The 23,105-nt window shown below is 38.9% G+C and overlaps 2 protein-coding genes across 4 annotated transcripts; one reads left to right on the top strand and one right to left on the bottom strand.

Annotated features, from left to right (window-relative positions):
* Positions 1 to 1,820: 1,820 nt before the first annotated feature.
* Positions 1,821 to 8,731, bottom strand: LOC121529610 (immunoglobulin lambda-1 light chain-like). The gene is made up of 4 exons (XM_041817552.1): positions 8,491 to 8,731; positions 8,091 to 8,416; positions 3,818 to 3,857; positions 1,821 to 2,295 (listed from the first exon to the last, which is right to left on the bottom strand). The coding sequence occupies exons 1-4, from the start codon at positions 8,645 to 8,647 to the stop codon at positions 1,970 to 1,972; spliced, it is 849 nt and encodes a 282-aa protein (XP_041673486.1). The 5' UTR covers positions 8,648 to 8,731; the 3' UTR covers positions 1,821 to 1,969.
* LOC121529229 (medium-chain acyl-CoA ligase ACSF2, mitochondrial-like) lies at positions 8,323 to 21,879 on the top strand. Of its 3 annotated transcripts, XM_041816999.1 has the most exons (17): positions 8,323 to 8,447; positions 12,677 to 12,769; positions 14,478 to 14,673; positions 14,827 to 14,955; positions 16,280 to 16,333; positions 16,488 to 16,606; positions 18,126 to 18,288; positions 18,387 to 18,482; positions 18,560 to 18,711; positions 18,805 to 18,896; positions 18,989 to 19,065; positions 19,142 to 19,249; positions 19,330 to 19,481; positions 21,080 to 21,221; positions 21,389 to 21,499; positions 21,611 to 21,679; positions 21,777 to 21,879. In XM_041816999.1, the coding sequence occupies exons 3-17, from the start codon at positions 14,554 to 14,556 to the stop codon at positions 21,825 to 21,827; spliced, it is 1,635 nt and encodes a 544-aa protein (XP_041672933.1). In that variant the 5' UTR covers positions 8,323 to 8,447; positions 12,677 to 12,769; positions 14,478 to 14,553; the 3' UTR covers positions 21,828 to 21,879. The 3 variants fall into 3 exon arrangements, with proteins under 3 accessions (XP_041672933.1, XP_041672931.1, XP_041672930.1); XM_041816997.1 differs by lacking the exon at positions 8,323 to 8,447 and having other exon boundaries at positions 11,881 to 12,769; XM_041816996.1 differs by lacking the exons at positions 8,323 to 8,447; positions 12,677 to 12,769 and adding an exon at positions 13,088 to 13,579.
* Positions 21,880 to 23,105: the final 1,226 nt, after the last annotated feature.

Genomic DNA, 23,105 nt, shown 5'->3' with positions numbered 1-23,105 from the left:
TATCTGCTTCACTTTTTATCTTTCATCCAAGAAATTATATAAAAAAAAAAAACACAAAAATGCCTTTGAATAGAAAAAAATGGCTGTTGTCTCCATCTAGTGGTTAAATGGCAACATGACTAGTAAATAGTAGTTTGCAGAAGGACAGCCTTGTCTGCAAACTCATTCATATATGTATCAGTGTATGTGTGTATGCATGTATGTATACTCATGATCAAAATTTTAAGACCAGTTGAAAAATTGCAAAAATTAGCATTTTGCACAGTTGGATCTTAAGAAGGTTCTAAGTAGAGCTTCAACATCCAAAAAGAAGAAATGGGAGTCTGCCGGTCCTCACACAGAGACTCCTCAGCCTACCCCCACACGGCAGGAAACTGAAGAGGCAGTGTGAGGGACGGGTGCTGAGAGCTCTGCGGGCCATCCGTGTGTTGTATATATCCTGAGGGGAGGGGGCAGCTGCTCTAACTATGCACTGCAGGGCGTTTCGGCAGGATGCTGTGCAGCTTCCGTACCACACAGTTCTGCATCTGGTCAGGATGCTCTCTGTGGTTGCAGCAGTAGAACAGAGGGAATGATGGGGCTTTGGCTCTCTTCAGTTTACAGAGAAAACAGTGCAGTGTTGGTGTTGCAGGAAAGGTAACTTAGATAGAACTTGTAAAAATGTATTTTACCCTTGACGCTTGATTTTATTGTAAAATATATGTGCACACTTCATAACAAGAACTAAAGTAACAACATGTGTAAAAGAGGATTTGCCAGGTCAATTTGAAATTAGTTGTAAATGTCTGGTGGTGCAACCAGTGTTTCAGGTTGCGGAATTTCAAATATTTACTTCATTAAGTTTACAGAGATATCACATATCACATTTTTACACTTTTCTGTCAGGTGATAAAGCAAGGTTAAACAGCTACATTTTATTTTACCATGAAATTATTCGTTATATTTTTAAATGTGTCCACTTTCTAACGAGACTAAAGTAACAACATGTTATATATATTTAAACCACTAGGTGTCACTAAAGTAGATCTAGCTAAAACACATTTTGGTTTTGGTTTACTGCCTGGTGGCCTTGTTACTGCAGCAACACTTCTGAAAAAATGGAAAAATGAAAATACCGAAGTAGTAACTGATGGGTTAACTAACTGATAAAAAGTTAAGTTAGGGACAAATGTGTCCTTGTTATTAAGTGCTCAGTGTGTTAAATATGTAAGGGTGCATGGACAGACTGTGTTGGGTGGGTGATGGGTTTTCTTTTTTATTTTATTATTTTTCTCTTTCTTCTTTATTTGTCCTTCCTTATTCACTTTTTCTGTCATTTCCCGTGTCAGTCAGAAAATTGACCCAAACTACTACTGATTCATTTAATTGCACATAAACGTTGTGAGACAAGATAAATGGGTTAAATAACTAAAAACTATGAGTTTTCCATTAAGCTGACCTTTGACCTCTTCTTTTACATGCAGTCATATGTAAGGAGACGAGGTGTGCAGGTGCATCCTGGGAAGGAGTAGAGAGTTGATGTTTCATTGATGAAGATAAAAAACTCAGTTTCATTTCAAAGAAAAAAAAATTGACTGGCTCTTTTGAGCCTTTTTGTAAATTGCAAATTACTTTGACTTAATATATTACAGTAAGATGTAAATAAATACATTTAGTATGAGTGACAACATACTCTAGATCAGTGATGACTGTAATAAACAACATATGATATAGAAAAATATACAATTAAAAATTACAATATGATAGTATTTATACTATAAATAAATACAAATAGTTTTCAAGGTTTATATTTTATTTTTTTTATATTTTTGCATGAGAAGAGCAGCATTTGCAAAGCTGATCCAACACCTCCACCTAACCGTCACAACATTTATTCCAAGCATGCAGACTCATCTTTAGCAGCATGTGAACCTTGTAACGAGCAAACAGCAGAAAGAAGCAGATTAGAAACGCTCCCTCTGCTCCTCTACTACTCTTGAGTGGGACACTGGGACTTGTTGATGGTTTTCTCCGAGGTCTGGGTGCCCACAGACACTCGACACGTGTAAACCTTGTCCATGTTCCAGTCCGACATGCTGATGGCCAGGTAGCTGCTGATTTGGAAAGTCTGGTCTGGTTGCTGAACAGCCATGCTGGTAAAGATCCCACTATCCACTGGACTCCCAGCAGCAAACCAGCTAACGTCCCCAAACGGCACAGACTGAGTGGACAAACAGGCCAGGAAGGCTTTGTCGGAACAGAGGTTAGCGCTGGATGGAGGGAGGACTGTGAGGACATGAGGAGGGAGGGTGGAGTCTGAAAGGACAGCAACACACAACAACAAAGATCAGATCATTTAGACGAAGTAACACAGTATTTACAACACGGCCAACATTACAGGCTGGACCGCAAAATTCCACAATTTTTCATTTAGTGGAACTGTAACTGTGTCATTTCTGGATCTTTCTACTGTCTTAAACTCATGCTAACTGACTTACAGATGAGACACAGACCTGCTTTTATAAGTAGATTAAAGACTTAACCATGCAAAAAGGAACTTCTTATGCATCCAAAGGGGAATAAGTGAACAGTATGCTTTATAACACATGGTTCAGGTGACTCTTGACTTGTCGATTGAGCTTTCTGAGTATTTTAAAGTAAAATGAGACATTAAGGAGTCATGTTCTTGTTTTACATCACTGAGGCTGCAAGCACTTGATCACGATGAGAACATATTAGCACACTAAATGTAGATTGTAGTTAATCACTATCAATGCGATTATTCTTGACAGCCCTAATGTCAGATAGCAGTGGGCTCCTGGTCTTTCCTCCTCCTGTGCCTGTCTGCTTCCACCTGTGCCATCTTTTCTTTTCAACATATATCTATCTCAGTGTTTCAGAGGCTTGTGAAAAATTTCAAAGGATCACAGGAGCAAATTTTTCAGATAACTGATTTTTGTCATTATTAAATGTAATTATTAAATTATTAAATATTTTAAATAATCTAACACTGACTGGTTGTATCTTTTCCACACTTTTTATTGCTTTAAAATTTCTTAAAACCCAACAATAAATGTATCGGATGATCAATAGGGTTGATTTATTTATCTATTTTAAATCATGGCAAATGCAGACACTAGGTTTTGGTCCAAAGCCAAAATATTAGCTTTAAATATCGACAGTATGCATAAAAAACAAAAAAGGGGTTAAGCAAGACCAACAGATGCACGTCAGTTGAAGTCTTTTATTTCTCAAACTTATCCCTTAATCGTAAACATGTATTTTATAGACTGAAGCGTCTTTGTTAATCCTTAACCTCTTAAAATTCAAACATTTATTTATCAGTATTAATATTTGTATCAGCGAAAAAAAGTAAATATCGGCACATGGAAATATTGGTAGTTCTCTAACATGGTGCATCCCTAAGATTTTAGTTAGATGGAGAAATATAATTAAATGTGTGTGATGTTTATCCATGTCAACATTGATTTTATCTCAAGTTGTCTGCAGATCCAAGATTATGATTTAGAAGATGAAGGTGAATGAAATTAAACAGGGTTTCAAAAGATTTCATACATACATGAGCATTATAAAGCACTTGTAGAAGCTGTTTTGTTTTTTTATGTATAATTAATCAATAATTCACTTAAATCTGTAATATTGAGTACCCACACAATTTTTGCCTTTAACTGTAATCTGATATTTTTTCTTAAAACAACAAGAAACTATTCTGCACTTAAAACGCTTTTACATTCACCACATAAGTTAATACTTAGAATCAAACATTTCACATGCATGGATTAACAGTTTTTTGAATGATGAGTTTTAAATTACTTACTCGTCACAATCAGCTTGGAGCCTGCTCCGAATACCACAGTGATTCAGTTTGTGCTCATGGCTGTACAAAAACCTCCTGACTCTCACAAGCGAGGGGAGTGGAACTGAAACATCCTGTTGGACAAACTTTCACTGTCAACATCTAATTCTTTCACTAGTCTGCTCACAGTGCAGTGAGTTTCTCTTTGCAACTGCATTAAATTGAAGCCAGAATTTTAAGGTTTATTTTTTGCACAGTCTACAGTTAATACAGTTTACAGTTATATTACATTGAACTGTTTACATGCAGTGCCTATAAAATGTATAATACCCCTTGAATGCTTTACTCTTTTTCTTACTCTTGTTGATGTTGTTACTCTTTTTAGAGTCAAAGTGAAGACATATCTCAAAGCTATGTCAATTAAATAGAAACTATTTAATGCAAAATAAGTGAGTGCAAAAATATTCAGTATTTAGCAGATACACCTTTGGCTGCAATCGCAACACTAAGTATTGTATGGATAGGTCTCAATCAGGCTTGCGCATCTAAAGACTGAAATTATATTCAATTCTTCTTCCAAAACTGGTTAAGCTCTGTCAGGTTGCACAGGGATGCTCAGGCATGAACAGCCCTTTTCAAATCCAGCCACAAGTTATCTTTTGGATAGAGGTCTGAGCTTTGACTCGGCCACCTTGTTGTGTTTAAACCATTTCTGTGTAGTTCTTGCTGTATGCTTTGGGTCATTGTCTTTTCAAAAATAAATCCTCTCCTAATCATAGTTCTCTTGCAGACTGAATAGCATTGTCCTAAAGGTTTTCCTATATTCAATCATTTTACCCACCTTTACAAGCCTTCTAGGGCTGGCAGATGAGAAGCATCCCACAGCATGATGCTGCCACCGCTGTGCTTCACAGTGGGGATGGTGTATTTGTGGTGATTGACAGTGTTTTGGTGTATTGCATGGTCACTCAGTTTGTGAGAACAGCATGATTTAGGTCAGGGGTGTCCAAACTTTTTTCCATTCGGGGCAACATATAGAAATATATAAGGAAGGTGAGCCACTTTCATATGCCTCACCTTGATATTAAAGTGATTGGGTATGCTCTGGCTACCACGGGCTCTGCCTGGAACATCATTGGTGCTGCTATTTAGTGCTGTAATCCATAAGGGCATTATAAATCAATATATCTTTATTATTTTGGTTGCCAGTATGCTTAATATTCATAGCGTCTCAATTTAGTCCTTAAAAAACAGCATTCAAACTTGTTGTCAAAATGTTTGTTTACAGTATTAGTATGGTAGCACCACCTTGTGCTGAAACTAAGATGAGTAATACAGTCTAGCACAAGCTGCATGCTCTATTGAGGGCCATGTTTTATTTCATTCAAAGAAAGTTGGGGGGGGCAATCAAAAATGGGCGGCAGGTCACATTTGGCCCCCAGACCATAGTTTGGACACACCTGATTTAGGTAGAATCATTCATGTGCCATATAGCTTTCATTTCTTGGTGATGGATCTAACTGAACTCCAAGGAATATTCAAGTGCCTTGGAATTCTTTTCATTAATTGTGAGACAACCAATTGAGGACTCTATGTGAGTCATTTTAAAGGAGGGGGGGGGTGAATATTTGTGCAGTCACTTATTTGACAGCATGATTTTATTTAATTGACATTACTCTTTAGAAATCTGATTTCACTTTGACATTAAAGAGGTTTCTTGTAAAAAAAAAAAAATACTAAAAGATTTTTTATTTTTCTAAAAAGCTGTATTACACTGACTTATCATAAACACAATTGACTTACAAAATCAATAAAGGGGTAAAACATCCAGACAGGGGGAAAACTTTTTATAGGCACTGTATAAGACATTGTTTAGGTTGCAGGTTACTATCTGTGATTAATCTGTGCCCGCGTACGAAGCTTTTTCGAGAAACGTATTTCTGCTCTGAGATTTGAAGATGAAGCAACCAGGATTGCCAAGTCTGCATTTTTCACACGGACTTGGCCTACTTTTTACGTACTACTGCAGGTCAATTTTTTTGTCCGCTGGTTGAGCGGACCCATTTTTTTTATGTATGAGTATCTAACATCCATAGCAGGTCCAATGAATTTATTTACACTAAAATACAACTAAATCCACCAGCAAAGAAGCAGGAAAACATGAAACGTGGCCCTCTGACATACACGCCACACACAGAGAAGCATGACTGTGTGCGCAGAAAGCAATATACTGTATGTGGTGTGGCCGAGGGTTTGCTGGCTTATTTTAAATTTCAGTTTTGGACTAGTTTTGATTGACCATTTGGCTGGTTTTGTCAAACAGACCTGGCAACTGTGGAAGCAACCAAGAACAGGAACAGGATCAACCAGTCATGTTTGCTACTCACTGGATTTTATTTGTAAGTAAATATTCCTCCAATATCCTCTCAGTAATCTGTGTAGTGCACATTTTATTCACAGAAAGTTTATCAAGCTTGGAAGGACAGTATTAGATACCTGCAGATCATCCTTGTGAGACGTTTAAAAGCCTTTCCTAACCTTGCAAAGCAGATGGATGTGCCCGTTTCCTTGTTTCTCACTGGTGAATCCATCTTGCAAAGCCCCCATCTGAAGCGTTTGGGCCCGGTTTGAAAGTGACAGGACCAATCGGCGTCAAAGGGGCAGTGCTTTCCAGGGCGGCAGAGTCGCGACACAAGCAAGCAAGCAGCGAGAAGAGGTCAGTGCAGTTATGGCGGAAGACATTAGGTGGATGCTGCTGAAGCGCCACTTTTATCAGAACTTGACAACATTTCTTTGTTAAAAGAAGAACAAAAAACAGCAGTGAGTTGTTTTCCTTTCAAAAACGACAAAAGTCGTGTATTGACATGTCTACAGTCGCCATGGTTCACGTTATGCAATTCTCTATGGAGGTTTACTCCTCGGTAGCGGCTACGTCATATGTTTTGTTGCTCTGATTGGTTTATAAAGATGTGACAGACAGAAGGTCATCCAATCACCTTCTAAATTTTTTTCAAAGCCTCTGCCCTTTCCCAAACGTGGTCTATGAGCAGTTTTCCAGATGGATGTGTGAAACACATCCATCTGATGTGTCAGGTTAAGCCTTTCCCATTTCAATGTCTCCTTTACAACAGAACCTGCCAGTTACAATTGTTTGAATATAAAGAAACACACTGGACACATTAACTTTCCTTGTCTTTAAGGCCTATTCAAACACTAACAGCTGGATTAGCCACAGACCTTGGCCTCACTGTATCTCTCTCTCAGTCAACATTAACAAAAAACTATTAATATCAGCTTCTGAAACCATGTCCTGACAACGAATCTGTGTGGCTTGTAGCAGGGGGCCTCTTCCCCTTTCTGTCTGGAGGCCACCCACCAACATGCACATATGTGCAACAAGCTGCAGCTGGCCAGCTCCCTCCTAACGGTTTGGGGAAGACATTATAGCTTCATTTCTCTCAGCCTCTGCTTCCATATGATCAGCAGTCAAGTTCCGGTCTAAAACCCCTACACCACTAACACCAGCTTCCAACTAGTGCTGCTTTTAGAAAAAGGAAGAAGAAAAAAACATGACTTTTTACACACTCGAACCTCAATACTGATGGCACAGACTCAAGATGGCAGCAAAGCTGTGATAGCAGTCATAAAGTACACATACAGAATACTTTCATTTAAACTTTGACAAAACAATGACTTACACAGGAGCTTCAGAATTTAGTAAGATTAGCATGGGACTCATAGTAAAGAAAAAAAAAACATTCTTAGGGTTGCCGTTATTGAAAAACTCATATGAAATAAACAGAGCAAAATATGTTCTACATCCGAAATTCACGACACACCTACTGCTCACTGGTTTCACCTTATTGAAGTTACCATGCAGAAATTTGGGACAGTTACTGCAAAAGTACATTAAAAGTCTTTTTTTTTTTTAATTTAAAACAGTTTGTTTCTTTTTGGTTTATAGTACTGTCTGAAGAACTGACATGAACTTTAACTGCAGAAAAACAGCACCCATAAAAATGAAAGAGTGCTATTGCTTATTTGTAAAACGGTCCATTTGCTTTTGATTATTTAGTTAACAAATCTCTTAGGCAGATGTACTGAATGAGTTAAGAAGTAGTGTAGTACTAAGTTTGAGAGAAATTAGGATGACATGACTGTTGCAGTCAGACAAGAGCACGCTGGCTGGTTCGTCATAGTCTTGAGCAGAGAGCAACAGTAGATGTGTGAGAGACTCAGAAAGCAGAAGTAGCTAGTGAGGAGGTTTTTGTTACAGTGTGAATCACTGTGATACCCACGCTTCACTAGAGGTATCCCATGCCTTACAGAGATACACCGCAGAGTCTCCTATCTCCGCTCTCTTTATGATGAACTGATAATCTAGCTTTGATGTGCATTTGGAGTGGAATCGGTCTGAGGAGAACCCTGTTCCAAAGTCAGGGTGATTATGGCCGTAGTAATATCTCAGAACATACTGACGATCCTCACCGTCAGTCTGCTTAAACCAGCTGACAAAATTTCCGTAATCTCTCTCAATGTTGCATTTGAGAACGGCCTCCTCTCCTGGAGCGACTGTGAGGACTGCCGGCGTCTGGGTCAGCGTTATGGCTGCATCAACATCTGTAGGAAACAGAAAAAAGACAAGTGAAAGGTCTGTGAAATTAATTTCTTTTGTTGAAAGAAGAATCTCTTACATGTCAGAGCAGCGATGAGAGTGAGCAGAGTCCACAGCATGTTGTCAGTGTGTGCTGTAAACGTCCCTGACTGTCCAGCTGAGATGAGCAGGGTTGGGGTGAGAGCAGGAGAGACACAGAAGCTTATGAAGACACTGAGGAGTGTACACACGCACATTTTTTTTTATATGTAAATAACTAACAGAATTGAGGTCTGTTTAGGCCAGTTTATCATGTCAGTGTTCCTGTTGTCTATATAGGTCTGTTGATGTTTGTAAAATCTTTTTTGTAATCTTTAGTCTGAAAATGGTGTTTGATATAAATTCATGTTTGTGTGGGAACTAATTTTCTTTCCTTAAGCAAAGTCTGAACATTAGATTAAGAAATAAGAAGACTAACTTAATTATTATTTTACGCACTAAATCAAGTTAAAGGGATATTTCAGTATTAAGTTGGGCCGTATGAAATTCCTTGTAGAGGTGACATTAGCCTCCAACGAGTTCAGTGAGCTTTGCTTCTTTAAGAAGGACTTACTGGTTGTACCAGCCATCAATCAAGCAATGAAACAAAAAACCTTATTTATAAAGCACTTTTCATTCAAGACCATGTAGCACGGTGTGCTTTACAAACAGATAAATTAAAGGAGATAAAAGGAAATATGTCCCTAACCCACTCCACCAACCCAAGGTTGACTGAAGGTTTAAAATGAGGTAATGATGCAGCCATGAAGCTAAGCTCTGCAGCGTAACATACGGGTAATTTAGAGATTTTTTGGACAAAATGGGATACAAAACAAGGTTGGTTCAATTATACATACTATTAAAAACTTCTGGAGCATTTTATTTATTAACCTGGAAGCCTCTGTGTTATTGTCACTATTTTGCAATGCAGGCTTTGTCTACTGATTAGGTGCTCATGCATTGCAAAATAGTGACAAAAATACAGAGGCTTTCTGTGGATTAAATAAAATACTTCAAAAATGTTTAATAGTGCCTGCGTTTGAGCCAACATTGTTTTGTGACCCTTTTTTTTTTTTAAACCAAAAACTCTCTGAATTCCAGGAAGAAACTGGACCCATCTGTTACACTGTATAGTCTAGTTTTCTTGCTGGAACAACCAGTGAGTCCTGAAAGGAGCAATGCTCACTGAAATTACTGGAGGCCAGCACCACTACTACTGCACATTACCTCATATAGCTCAACTTAAAAGAATACTGAAATATCCCTTTAAATCTGTTTCATGAGCTACAGAACCAGTCTGTCCTTTAGATATGTACGTGGATCAAAAATGGCCTTGTCAGGTTGTTTTTTTGCACTTTAATTGTAATTACAAGTTATTTCATATTTTAGGCAGTTACAAAAAACATGTTTTATTATCATCACATTAAATTGGTATTTGTAGTTTTTGTATGTTGCACAAAACTTCACTCAAGTAGGTCAAATTGCATTTCCTGTGGATTATCATGGAAACAACAGATAAAATGAGTGGATTTCAAGAAAATATTTATTATGGACAACAGAGAGTATGACTGTGTCCAGACTGAGGAATACATAATATATGAATATTTCTGCTGATATTTTGGCTTTAAAATCTGCCTATATCAGCTGTAAATATTGGCTTTACATATAAATGAGCTGGTTAAAGTGTGGGCTGGACAAACAGGAATATGTCAACTTAAGTTCTTTTCCTCATTCCTCATCATCCCTGAAACTAAAGTGTGTTTTATAAGAGTAAAATTTGTGAATTTCTTAATTAAAATGCATCAATATATTGGCTAAAATAAAATTTTCTATGGAGACAATCTTTGAGTTTTTGTCTAACTATAACTACACTAAAGCTAGGAAGAATAAAAGAGACTAAAATTTGACTAAAATTTAAAAGTATTTTTATCAAAAGACATTTGCCTCAGGCAGTGCACAAATGTAATTAGCACGAAAGAGGCGAATTCGTGCCAAGTTAACACGCATTTCCATTGGAGTAAATTCACTTTTCAAGGATGGCCAGACTGAAGAGGGAGCAGTTTGCTTCAGAGTACTCTTGCCAGCGGATCATGGCACAACTGCTGTTTGTGGAAATTTGAGGTCAGAGATAGGGTGAGGAGCTGGGACATCCAGCGGGAGCTCAAATTAGAGCCAGTTGAGGTGGTTCAGGCATCTGACTGGGATGCCTCCTTGTCGCCTCCCTGTGGAAGTCCTCCAACTAGGAGGAGACCTTAGGGTAGACTTGACTCGCTGAAAGGAATATATATGTCATCTGGCCTGGAGACGCCTTGGAATTCCACAGGAACGGCTGGAAAATGTCACGTTCTGGGCAAACTTTCTTAGCCTGCTGCCACCACAGCCTGGCCTTGGGTAAGTGGAAGAAAATGGGTGGATGGACATCTGCTTTCCTTGATCCTATAATTTTTTGTCAACACACTGGCGTAGGGATCTTTCCTGACCCAAGTGTTGTCTAGACCTCGTGTTTGTCCCTGACACTGTATTTGGTCTTATTTTGGTGTCTTTTTCACACACCTTTGGTTTGTTACTACAGCTGTCACACAGAAGAGAATCAAATTAGGCTAAATGTAGGTCAGGTTTCTTCTTTAGATGTCCTAAGTTGGAATTATGACTTGTATCCAGTGCTCTGTTTTATTAATGAGTTTTACTTAAAATAAATCTCAGAATCTTGATATCAGTGTCTGGATATCAAATAAAAAATCTGCAATCATCCATTCAAGTGTGGTTTCTTCAGAGAGCTGCTGTAAACCACCTAATTTGCATGAAATTAGGATGCATGCAGGTGCATCCTGCAGATGAGAGGGAGAAATTGAAACATGAGAACACACTCCTGTTTCAACAGGGGTCTGTTTGGAAAGTCCAGAAAATTACCTTTCAAGTCCTTCCCTCTGCACTTTTCCTTGACCTCAGTAACCCATCTCATAGTGTCCAAGAAAGGTGAAGGTAAAGACCGGAAAAGAGAATCACAAAGATAAAGGAATTTGACTGCTCTTAAACTAATCGAATGTTACGGATGAGGCATGGATCTGCTGTATATAAGTATAGTTTACCACTGAGGGACTACAAAGTGTGCATCTACTGCCCAGTGCATTCTCTGCTTTGTTTAATAATGCAACTAAAACATTAAAATAATGTGAGCTTAAAGTTTTTATGAATGTCTCTTCATGACGAGCAACATCTGACAACACCTGGCAGGTCATATATCTTAATTTGAACCGTCTCTATAAGGAAACCTACAATTTGATGATTTTTTTTTTTTTCAGATTTTTTTTTGTACTGTTTTTGTGTAGCAAAACTATACTGCATAAATGTAATACTAGTTAAAGTGGGGTTTTCCCCCTCTTGTTTCTAAGATATAATATTTTTAAAGTCTACACTGGTTCTGTCATCTCTCAGCTTGTTGTTATCTGAAGCACCTTTAACGGACTTAAACTTCAATTTATATATCTCATCATTTTGAACTTTCCAGGACAAGATAGCTTAATTCATGCATTAGCCATGATAAAAAGTCATTCAAACAGCAGAAATCCCCCTAAAAAATGGCAGTGATTACAGTCAAAGACTGAACAATCAAAAGGGGCGTCACTTTAAATGAAGTAGTATTGTGGATCATCTATTTTCTCGTAGGTAAAGGAAGGTCCGGTGTATCCTGTACCAATGGAGATCAAAAAGGAGGCAATGAGACCCCTTACCTGACCTTCTGGAGAATTTGAACTGGTGTTATCATGGCCGACACTCAGATGCTTCCGGGTCACTTACCTCTGTTTGGAACCTTCCAAAGTGAAAAGCATGATTGTAACAGAACCCCAGGCTTAGTGCTGGTGTGAATTACTTCATAGCAATTGAGTTCCCACTTGTTTCTCTTACTTTAATCCAGTGCTGCTCTCTAGTGTTCATTCATCGTATAACACTCTGTGTTGTATGATTGCCTTCTGCCTGGCACACAGTGAAGTTTTTTAAAATCTAAAGGAATTCTGAAACTGTTTGGTTCTTGTAGTGTGTGGTGAGTGAGTCTCCACTCTGGAAACTCCATTTCAACCTTGGAGCAAAGAAGTTATATGTAGCTAACTATTTTTGATCTTTTGACAAAAATGCCTTTCAGTTTTAGCCACATTTTTACTTTATAGTTTTAGTGTAGTTTTAGCTGACAACAATTTAAAGATTTTGTCCATAAAAGCTTAAATTCTTATTTTTTGGCATATATGCAGGACAGCAACTCTGAAGAACTGGAGCAGAGGATCATGGGGATTTTAATCACTGAGAAAGACTTTTCCATCCACCCAAAGAAATGAAGATCGAAGGTACAACAGTCCTGTGCAGTGACCCCCCCCCCCCCCCCAAAAAAAAATTATTATTATTGTTATTATAATAATAATAATAATTATTATTATTATTATTATTAAAGTTGCCCTAACATGCCATTGTTGAGTTTTACATTTTGCACTGAGGAGAGATTTACATCTAGCCACTCTGTCATAAAGCCAGATTGGTGGAGGGCTGCCACATTTGATTGCTCAGTTTGATGACAAGCACTTGGAAAAGTCCTGGTTGTGCCTTATGTCTTCCATTTAAGCATTATGAAGGCCCTGTTTTCTCAAGAACCTTCAGTGAATCACAAATTCTCTTGTTGCCTTCCTCTGATATGTGCTGTTCATATGTTTTTTTTCAACTAATGATGTGGTAACAAAGTGTGTGAAACATTTCAACTCCTGATTACTTAAGCCATTGTCAGACTTGGTTCATTATTAATGCTTATTGATGGTTAATATTTTCTTGACATGTGTTTGAGAAGGCCAAATGGCAAAAGATACCCTGACCTCTTAACCAATAAGGAAGAGTTGTGGTTAAACGTTAACCCTGCGGTGATAAAAAGCAACTGAAGTAAAGCAGGTACATGCAGGTGGGAACCAGTCGGTTGAAGATCCACCTTCACCCAGTCAAACAAGTACATACTTATATCACAGACTGACTGTGGTTAACTAGAGAAGAATGACAGTGTTGAAGTCTCCCTTACTGCTGCGGTCCTGTGCTCACAGTTTCAGACCTGTGCATGCATTTAAACACAACAAGAGTCTGAAATTATGCAACACAAGTTTGCTGCAGTGGTGCAGGTAAGTAAATGTTTTTCTATTTCAGGGTTAGGATCAAAGTTAAACAAACTGTCATTTTAGTGCAGGGGGTGCTTTAAATGTGGGGTAAAGATAAAAATAGCATTGCTGTTAAAGCTGGTGGCAAAGATCGCAGTGGAACATTTAAGAGTGAGAGTGGTCAATGATTGAGAAAATAAATTATCCTGTTGTGATCTGTAGCCTAACCTGGAAAGACAAATCAGTGTCAACCTTGCAGTTATTCCTCCTTATTTTAACATTTTAGCATTTCACTTTAATAATACACATATTAGTTCAAAGAATGGGAAAAACTTTTCAAATTTCATACTGTCCTGTCTAAGCAGTCACATGGCCTGAGACCTGACTCGACCTCAGATCAGACCTCACGTTGCCTTTGTTGGTTTGATACAATATTGTGGCTGACTGAGATTCAAACTAATTAGCATGCAAAGAGGTGATTGAATCAGTTAACCAAAACTTGTGATTGCCATTTTCGACTAGTCCGATGAAATTTTCCCCTTGCATTCACTTGATAGCTGTTATTGAAGTTACATGCCATGAGGAATCTAAATTCAAGCTATAAAACCAGTGAAAATGTAGGTTGGATAATTTGTTCTTATGTGTAGTCTGGTAATGTCAGATTGTAAATGTCAAAGATTGTAAGGAGATGAGATGGCTCACTCCTCATTAATCGAACTTTGCAGACAATGTTGCAATATGTTGCACTCTTAGATTTTAGTCTGTATGAAATTCCCGTTTGTTCCTTGTAAGAAGGAATGTTCTCTATTTCTCCTGTGTGTTAGTTTCAGTCTGGACGTTTACCTCCTTGTGCCATCTAAGAACTGATGAGGATTGTCAGTGAAAGTCGAGAGACTTGTTTATCCTGTATCTTGTTTTTCAGGTCTCTACATGTAGACAGTCCTCCTCACATACCATCTTTGACTACCAGCTACGTCCATGGCACCTCGTCTGCCTCAATGCTCTCTTTGACTGTAGGCCAGAGCCTGGACAGTGCTGTCCAACGCTGGCCTGACCGTGAGGCTGTGGTCTTCCTGCAGGATGGCATTCGGAAAACCTTTTCTCAGTTTCAGCAAGATGTAAGTCTTTCTGCCCTCTGCTTCTGCATTTTAAGTCATCTGCACAAATTGAGCCCAAAACATTAAAAATGACAAATCAATGATGCATTCCTATTTGAGTGATCAACCCTTTCATATGATTTGTGGGACCAATTTTGAGATTTATTGTTGCAGGTTGACAAGATGGCTGCAGGTCTTCTTGCTCTGGGCATGCAACGAGGCGACAGACTGGGAGTCTGGGGACCCAATTCATATGAGTGGATACTTTTCCAGTTTGCTTCAGCAAAAGCTGGAATTATACTGGTAAGTGTGGGAGTTGTGTAAACCAGTGGTTCTCAACTGGTCTATCCTTCAGACCCATCATTGCTTCCTTTGGCTGGAGAGCCTATGTGTCATTTTGATTTATTGGCTCTGCACGCCTCCTAAAGTCAACACAAAGCAATGCAAGATGCAGTATAAATGTATTAAGCAGGGGCAGTGTAGAGACTGAACAGGTGAAAGTTTATAGACAAACTGATTAACCAAGTTGAAATCATTTACATCTAAAGTATGTGTTATTGTCTCTTTGCAAACATATCTGTGATAGCTGTGACATATCCATTCTGTTTTAAAAGTCAGTGGTTTGTTTCCACTTAGATATGGTTACAGAGGTGAGTTAATTGGGAAGTCCATACATTTGCAATGTTAATCTCTGATGATAGCTTAGCTGTTTTGGCTGTTCACAAGCTTTTTTAAATTTTTTAAAATAAAACTATTCTCAAAATATGTTCCAAAATTTTCTGGCTTAAAAAGGACCAATTGTCCTCTCCCTACAACCTGACACATCAGATGGATTTGTTTCACACAACCATCTGGAAAACCGCTCATAGACAGCATTTGGGAAAAGGCAGAGGCTTTGAAAAAAAACTCAGAGGTCGATTGACTGAACATTCTGTCACATCTTTATGGGCCAATCAGAGCAACAAAACATGTTACATAGCCGCTACTGAGGAGTAAACTTCATAGAGAACTGCATAACCTGAACCACGGCGACGGCAGACATGCCATTACACGACTTTTGTCATTTTTGAAAAGAAAACAACTCACTGCTGTTCTTTGTTCTTCTTTTAATGAAGAAATGTCTTCAAGTTCTGATAAAACTGGTGCTTTAGCAGCATAGCTAATGTCTTCCACCATAACTGCACCAGCCTCTTGTTGCTGCCCTCATCCCCTTTTTTCAAGCACACATTCATGACCCACTGAAAACAGCTCCATGACCCACCAGTTGAACCACCAGTTTATCCCTTTAAATTCACTGTGTAGCCTTGGGATTTGCCTGACAGTCCTTCAGCTGGTTGACTGGATGACATAAGCTTTTCTACTGTGTTACCAAATACTCCGCTGTCAAGGGTCAGTTAGCTGCACATTGAACCCATTCAGAGGCCCCTGGTGAGCTTCTTTTTTTGACTGTTGTTGCATGTTGACTCTGTTATCCTTATCTCTTACAAGGTATAGAGTAAGATGTGATATGACGTTCTGCCATGTTTTACTGAATGTGACATGTTTTATGGAGTAAGGCTCTTTGATAAAATACCCCTGGGGTCACTGAATTAAGACATTCTTCTTTAAACTGTTGTGATACTTGCAGGTGTCCTTGAACCCGGCCTATCAGGTGAAAGAGGTGGAGTTTACACTAAGAAAGGTACGACTCTTGTAGAGCATCATCTTCTTACACAACCATACAATACATTGTTCATACAACAGAAACCAGAAAATAACTGTTTTCACTGTGAAATAGTCCTTACATGCAGTCCTGTAGGAGCATAAGCATTGACAGAACTGAAGATCTTTCACAGGTCCAGTGTAAAGCTGTGGTCTGCCCGTCTCACTTTAAAACACAAAACTTCTGTGAGATGCTGAGGGAGATCTGTCCAGAGATGGATAAGACGTCAACAGGCATGATCAAAAGCTCCAGGTATTACAGATTTGAAGTTGAGTATTGTAAGTTTGACAAAGTGGTAGTAGAAGATTATAAACAAAGTACCAATGCAGTGCTAAAAAAACCTGCAGTTCCTTGATTGTCCACTTGGGGCTGTTTCAAAAGCTCAGGAGACTCCAATAAGCACATGTTAAGATGCCTTCTTTTACCGCTGAGTTAAAAAGCTTGTTTGCAACGTGGTTTAAAGAAAAAAAAATCAATTAGGGAAGAAATGGTTCTTAATAATAAATGTAATAGAAATCCCCCCACAGTTATCATTGCATTCAAATTCTAGCTTTGATTACAGAAGTGAATGGGGACAAAAACGTCCACAGTTCCACTGGAGACCTAAAGAAACAGGGATGAGGAGACAGCACTATAGGCAGAATTGAATTTAATTTGCTCACTGGCTGGTAGATGGTTATACACTGTATGGACAAAAGTATTTGGCCGGATGCCCATTACACCAACACGGACTGAAATATCATTGTATTCGAATACATATAATTAAATATTGAGTTAGCCCTCCTCATCTTGGAAAGCTTTCCACAAGATTTTGGAGTGTTTTTGGGTGAATTTGTGCCTATTCATTCTGTAGAGCATTGATAAGGTCAAGCACTGATGTTGGGCGAGAAGGCCTGGCTTCCAATCTCCTTTCCAGTTCATCCAAAAGGTGCTTGATGGGGTTGAGGTCAGGGCTCTGTGTGGGCCACTCAAGTTCTATCACACTGAACTCTTTAAACCATGTCTTTACAGTCCTTGCTTTGTGCACTGGGCCACAGTCATGTTGGAATAGAAAAGGGCCTTCCCCACAAAGTTGGAAGCATAGCATTGTCCGAAATGTCTTGATATGCTGAAGCATTTAGACTACCCTTCCCTGGAGATAAGGGGCCTAGCCCAAAGCCTGAAAAACAACCCCCCTCCACCAAACTTCACGGTTAGCACTGCATTGCAGGCTGGTAATGTTACCCAGGCATCTGCCAAACCCAGACTTGTGCTTACATTAATGCCAGTGGAAGTTAAAAAACTTAGCCATCATATAATCAGCAGAGCATTGGCGACTTTTATGCACCATGCACCTTAGCAACTCTGTGATTTTATGTAGTCCTCTGCTTGGAGTGGGACCATCAACTGCTAAATGTGCATTAAACAAGGTTTTCATTTTTTACTTTTATTCCTGGCTGATATAAAGTATAGTTGTATTTAGGTTTGTTAGCTGTAAAATATGTAACATCCAGCTGGTAATGCCTAGTCTGCTTGCTCTCATTGGTTGTTGTGTGTTTTCTACTGGAGGCATTAAGGCATTAGAACCTTTTTGACATTTACAAGTAGAGTAAAAGTTTGAGCTTTTTCACTCCTCTAGTGTGGGCTTTACACCAGGACCTCAGACATGAACTTGAGACACTTACAGACAACTGGTTCAATAGGCAGCAGGCCCTTTTGACACACAAAAGGCACCCAAGGACAAAATCTCCTTGAAGGATGTATGTCATATACATCTTGTCTCTGGTCTCAGGCTTCCAGATTTGCGTATGGTGATTGTGACAGACAGCAGACAACCAGGGACGTTCCATGTAGAGGATGTGATGCAGGCAGGGGAGAGCCAACATCACAAAGAGCTCATGGATCTGCACAGCAAGCTGTCTTTCGATGAACCCATTAACATACAGTTCACATCGGTAAGCCTAAGTGTGCACTTTTGGCACTGACACACTTATTTTTTCACCAGGACTGATAGTGTAATACAGAAATAATTCAAAGTAATGTCTACTTCTAGGGCACTACAGGAAGTCCAAAGGGAGCAGCTCTGTCTCACCACAACATCGTCAATAATGCCTACTTTATTGGCCACCGAGTGGGTTATGGATGGAAAGTAAGTTCATACATGTCTTCCAAATTCATGTCCATACCAACAGTAAGAGATAAACTTATTTTCTGTCTTTCCATCAGCCTCAGGTACGAGTATGCGTACCTGTACCCATGTACCACTGCTTTGGCTCTGTCCTAGGAGGGATGTGCATGGCGGTGCATGGTATCACCCTTGTCTTCCCCTCAACAGCGTACAACAGTAAAGCCAACCTCGAAGCTATCCAGAGCGAAAAGTACAACACTTCTCTTGTTAGGCAAATAATCTTAAAACGATGAAACTTCAGACACTCTGATTAATATCTACTGATGCTTTATTTCCACTTGAGGTGCAATTTCATCTACGGCACTCCCACAATGTACACAGACATGCTCAGCCAGCAAGTTTTACACAAGTATGATATGTCTTCAGTTGAATCTGGTAAGAGAGTTCACAGTGAAAACATGAATGATATGATGAATTGATCTGGATGTGACTCTAAGTCATTATTATCTCATGTTCCTGTGTTTTAGGTATCATGGCAGGTTCTCCATGTCCTGCTGAGATTGTACGAAAACTGAGATCAGACATGAACATGAAAGAAATAGTGGTGAGTGCTGTTAAAAATAAACGGTTCTTAAAATAATGTCCAGCATCTAAGGACCTTTATTCATTATTTTTAATAGATAGGGTATGGAACCACAGAAAATAGTCCCCTCACATTTCTGGGTTTCCCACAAGACAACGAGGAGCTGAAGACAGATACGGTTGGATGCATCATGCCCCACACTGAGGTATGCCTTATCAGTACAGCCTTTAGCCAACACTTCACTTCAACCAAACTGAGGTTTGCTCCTATGTGTCTTTACTGTAGGCTAAAGTGGTAGACCCCAATACTGGGCAGACGGTGCCTCTGGGGGCCTCAGGAGAGCTGCTGGTCAGAGGAAGCTGTGTGATGCTAGGGTACTGGGATGACAATGACAAAACCAATGAAGCCATCTGCCAGGCTCGCTGGTACAGGACTGGGTAAGAAACAGGCCTGTATCATTGAAAAACAATGTGTGATATCATTGTTGATTAATACAATGTCTCTGTGTTATATAAATACCATCATATGTGATCTGAGACTGTTTTAAGAAGTGCTGAAATACCCTAAAATTTCAGGGGCAATGCCTACCCAGATTTTTGAAAAATCGACAAGTATTTTCAAAATATCACTTTTTTTGTTAGTTTGAATAAAGCATAGTAATAATCTAACCCTGCAAAGCATATGGATTGGCCAGACTCCACACAGATTGCATGCAGTTATGTTGCCAATGTTACAAAACATCTGTTATCAGTAAAGGGTAACTTAACACATGGCCATCACCAAACATCATGATCACAGTCTGGTGTTCTATGCCAGAAGTTGGGCAGGTTTTACATTTTTTAATTTATGTCCTTTACTCACTGGTTCTGGTTGTCATTGGATATCCAGTTTATAGTCTGTATGAAATTATAATTTTTATTTACCATGTCCATCAGTACACTAGCCTTGCAAAGCCGATGGATTGGCCAGATTCCATGTCTGCCATTAGGCAAATCCATCTTGCAAAGCTCCAATCGAAAACAATTGTGCCAGGTGTGAAAATGGACCAATCAGTATCATTTTAAGGAGAACGAAGTAGTAGCTACAGGTGGGGTTTAGTTGTACTGGAAGCCTACTGCAATGGCTATCACCAGTGTAGCGATTAGCTCAGATGTAGCTTTATTATAGTGGCAGTTTCATCAGAACTGGGACATATTTATGTATGAACACAAGCGCGAAGAGCCACAGTGAAAGCTTCTCTTGGCAGAGAAGATGTTTTTGCACTTGTCCCAATTGACCACAGCATGGGATTTATCCACCATTTGTGAGCTACAGCACCATCTGTCTGTCAAACTCATGTTACGAATCGAGCTGGCCATGCCAACTACTCTTGTCACTCTGATTGGCTTGTAATGATTGTGACAGATCCAAGTTTCATCCAACCACTGACTGATAATTAAAAAAAAAAAAGGTGCCCTTCCCAAACACTTTGTTCCATAATAAATGTGAAATAAATCTTATGCATGGTTAGAAACTAACTTTTTCACCTGCCACTTGGCTGTTTGATTAAAAATTTTTACCAGCCACTTTATTAAGCAGCATAATGGTTTGAGATATAGTATAAAAATCAAGAATTATAGTATTCAGGATAAAGGCTATTTAATAAAGGGAAATGTTCCTTTAAAATATTTAAGGAAACACTGGCATGCACTCTGTCCTGTCCATATTATTATGAGGGTGCTTTGAGTCTCCATTGCAACCATGTCATAAAAATTCAGATAAATAAGTTTGACAGCAAGTACCAGCTGAAGATATTAGCCTTCCCTCATTCAGCTTTTCATAACATTGCATCTAGTTCGAAATTGGATAATGAAAGCCCAGAGCTGTATGAACTTTTTGAAAGTGGGCTTAAAAATGTACCACCACTTTATAACAGGTAAGACACTGAAGGTATTCAATGCCAGGATGCAGAGGAAGCCACTCTTTTCTTTTAGATGAAATATGCAAAAGATAGGGTTGTCTATAACATCATATCATGTGTGATTTTTCACCACAGAGACACAGCCAGTCTGAATAATCTTGGATACTGTCGCATCGAGGGTCGTATGAAGGATATGATCATCCGAGGAGGGGAGAACATCTATCCTGCTGAGATAGAACAATTTCTGTTTACACATCCAAAAGTACAGGAGGTGCAGGTGAGACTGAAAACCACTAGAGGGCAGCAAAGTATAAACGTTACACGAAAAACTTTCACAACAAAGCCAGATTTTAGTCTCTTAAAATATAGGACAGTTGTTAATTTTTTAGAGCAACAAAGCTAAATGTACACTGTTGCTGTTTAATTTGTGTGTGTGTTGTGCAGGTGGTTGGAGTGAAAGATGAAAGGCTGGGTGAGCAGGTGTGTGCCTGCATCAGGCTGAAGGAGGGCCAGACTTCTACAACAGAGGAGATCAGAGCATTCTGTAAAGGCCAGGTGAGAGCTCATAGACACTACTGAAGGTTCAACACTCAGAATCAGGTCTGCACAGTTTTTTTTAAATCTTTTTTTTTTTGTGTGTGTGTGTGTGTGTGTTTTCCCTCCTAGATTGCTCACTTCAAGATCCCTCACTATGTTTTCTTTGTGGACAGCTACCCTCTGACAGCATCTGGAAAGGTTCATTAATGCCACATTATTACATATGTCTACCACATGCCATGGTCAGGTTGATTAATTGATGAAAATGAAATGACGGTTACTTTTTGTTTTTCAGATCAAGAAGAATGTTTTAAAGGAGCAAATGGAGAACAAATTAGGCCTTTAATTTTGTGGAATCTGGTGGATTGGGAAACCAGAAACCTAACAAGTGGATTTTGTTTCTTTTTCCCAGAGAGATTAAACATTAAAATGATCAACTAATGGACTTTTTTTTTGTAACTAGTATTTCAAACATCAATATTTGGCCCTTAAATATATATTTTTTTCATTTCTGGGCATTTATGCCTTAATTTGAGTGATAGGACAGAGGATATGAAGGAAACTAGGGGAGAGGGAAAATGGTGAATTACATGCATAAAAGGAGCCATGGGCTCTTTGAGGACAACAGACTCTGCACATGAGGCATGTCTCGGCGACCAGCACGCCATTATTTACTCCTTTTAATATCTGACAAAAAATACAATAGGTTTACATCATTGGGCTTGTAAAATCATTACTGACAATAAGAATAGAACGGAACAATATCCACCTTAATCCCAGGGGCTCTACTGTGAATATGATTATGGGTGGAACTTCCAGTGGCAGAAAAAAAAAAAACATGTTTCTAACAGTGAAAGGAACACACCCTTGTTTTACCCTTTGTTTTAAATCAAACATACCCTTTTAGATGTTATTATAAACTGCAAGTTATCAGTTCTACGTTCTGAAATGTTCCAGTTCTGGTACTTGTTGCTAAGGCCTCCCATAAGGGAGCTTTCTGGGACCTCGCCAACTTGGGGGTCCATGGAGGTCAGCAAAATCATGGTCCATTGTAAAGTGAAGCTGTGATAAGTACATTTTAATTTTTAACATGAATGATAATCATGCTGATCAAAGCAAAAAAAAAAAAAAAAGAAGAAATATAGCTATTTATAATTATAAACAGATATCAAAAGAGGGACTACTTAAATTTTAAACTAAAGGGAGACATTAAAGGCTCTGGCTGGCCTCTATGTCTGCTTTTAAGTATATAAGGTCGTGTCCCACCTCCTTTAACAAAATGCAATCATACTTATTACTCCACATGTACAGTACTGATGCAGACCTAAAGCAAATACACTTGTGTATGTTCTCTGAGGTAACTGCTTCATTCCTCACTAGAAGGCAGAGAAATATAACCATTATTCTGTTTGAGGTGTAACAGGATGATGTTCTTACATTTTAATCTCTGAATCACTTCAATAATCACCGTTTGGACAGAAGGCACCAGAAGTCACACAAAGCATTATGTGGCCTGGGAATGAGGTGGAGCAACCCCATTTCCCCATGAGAGCCTCAAAATTTCATCGAAAGCTCAGGAAAATTTAGTGACTTATTATTATGATGATGAAGGTATATTAATCAA

Source organism: Cheilinus undulatus, linkage group 21, assembly GCF_018320785.1.
Source record: "Cheilinus undulatus linkage group 21, ASM1832078v1, whole genome shotgun sequence".
Classification (NCBI taxonomy): domain Eukaryota; kingdom Metazoa; phylum Chordata; class Actinopteri; order Labriformes; family Labridae; genus Cheilinus; species Cheilinus undulatus.
This window is presented reverse-complemented; position numbering and strand designations above follow the sequence as displayed.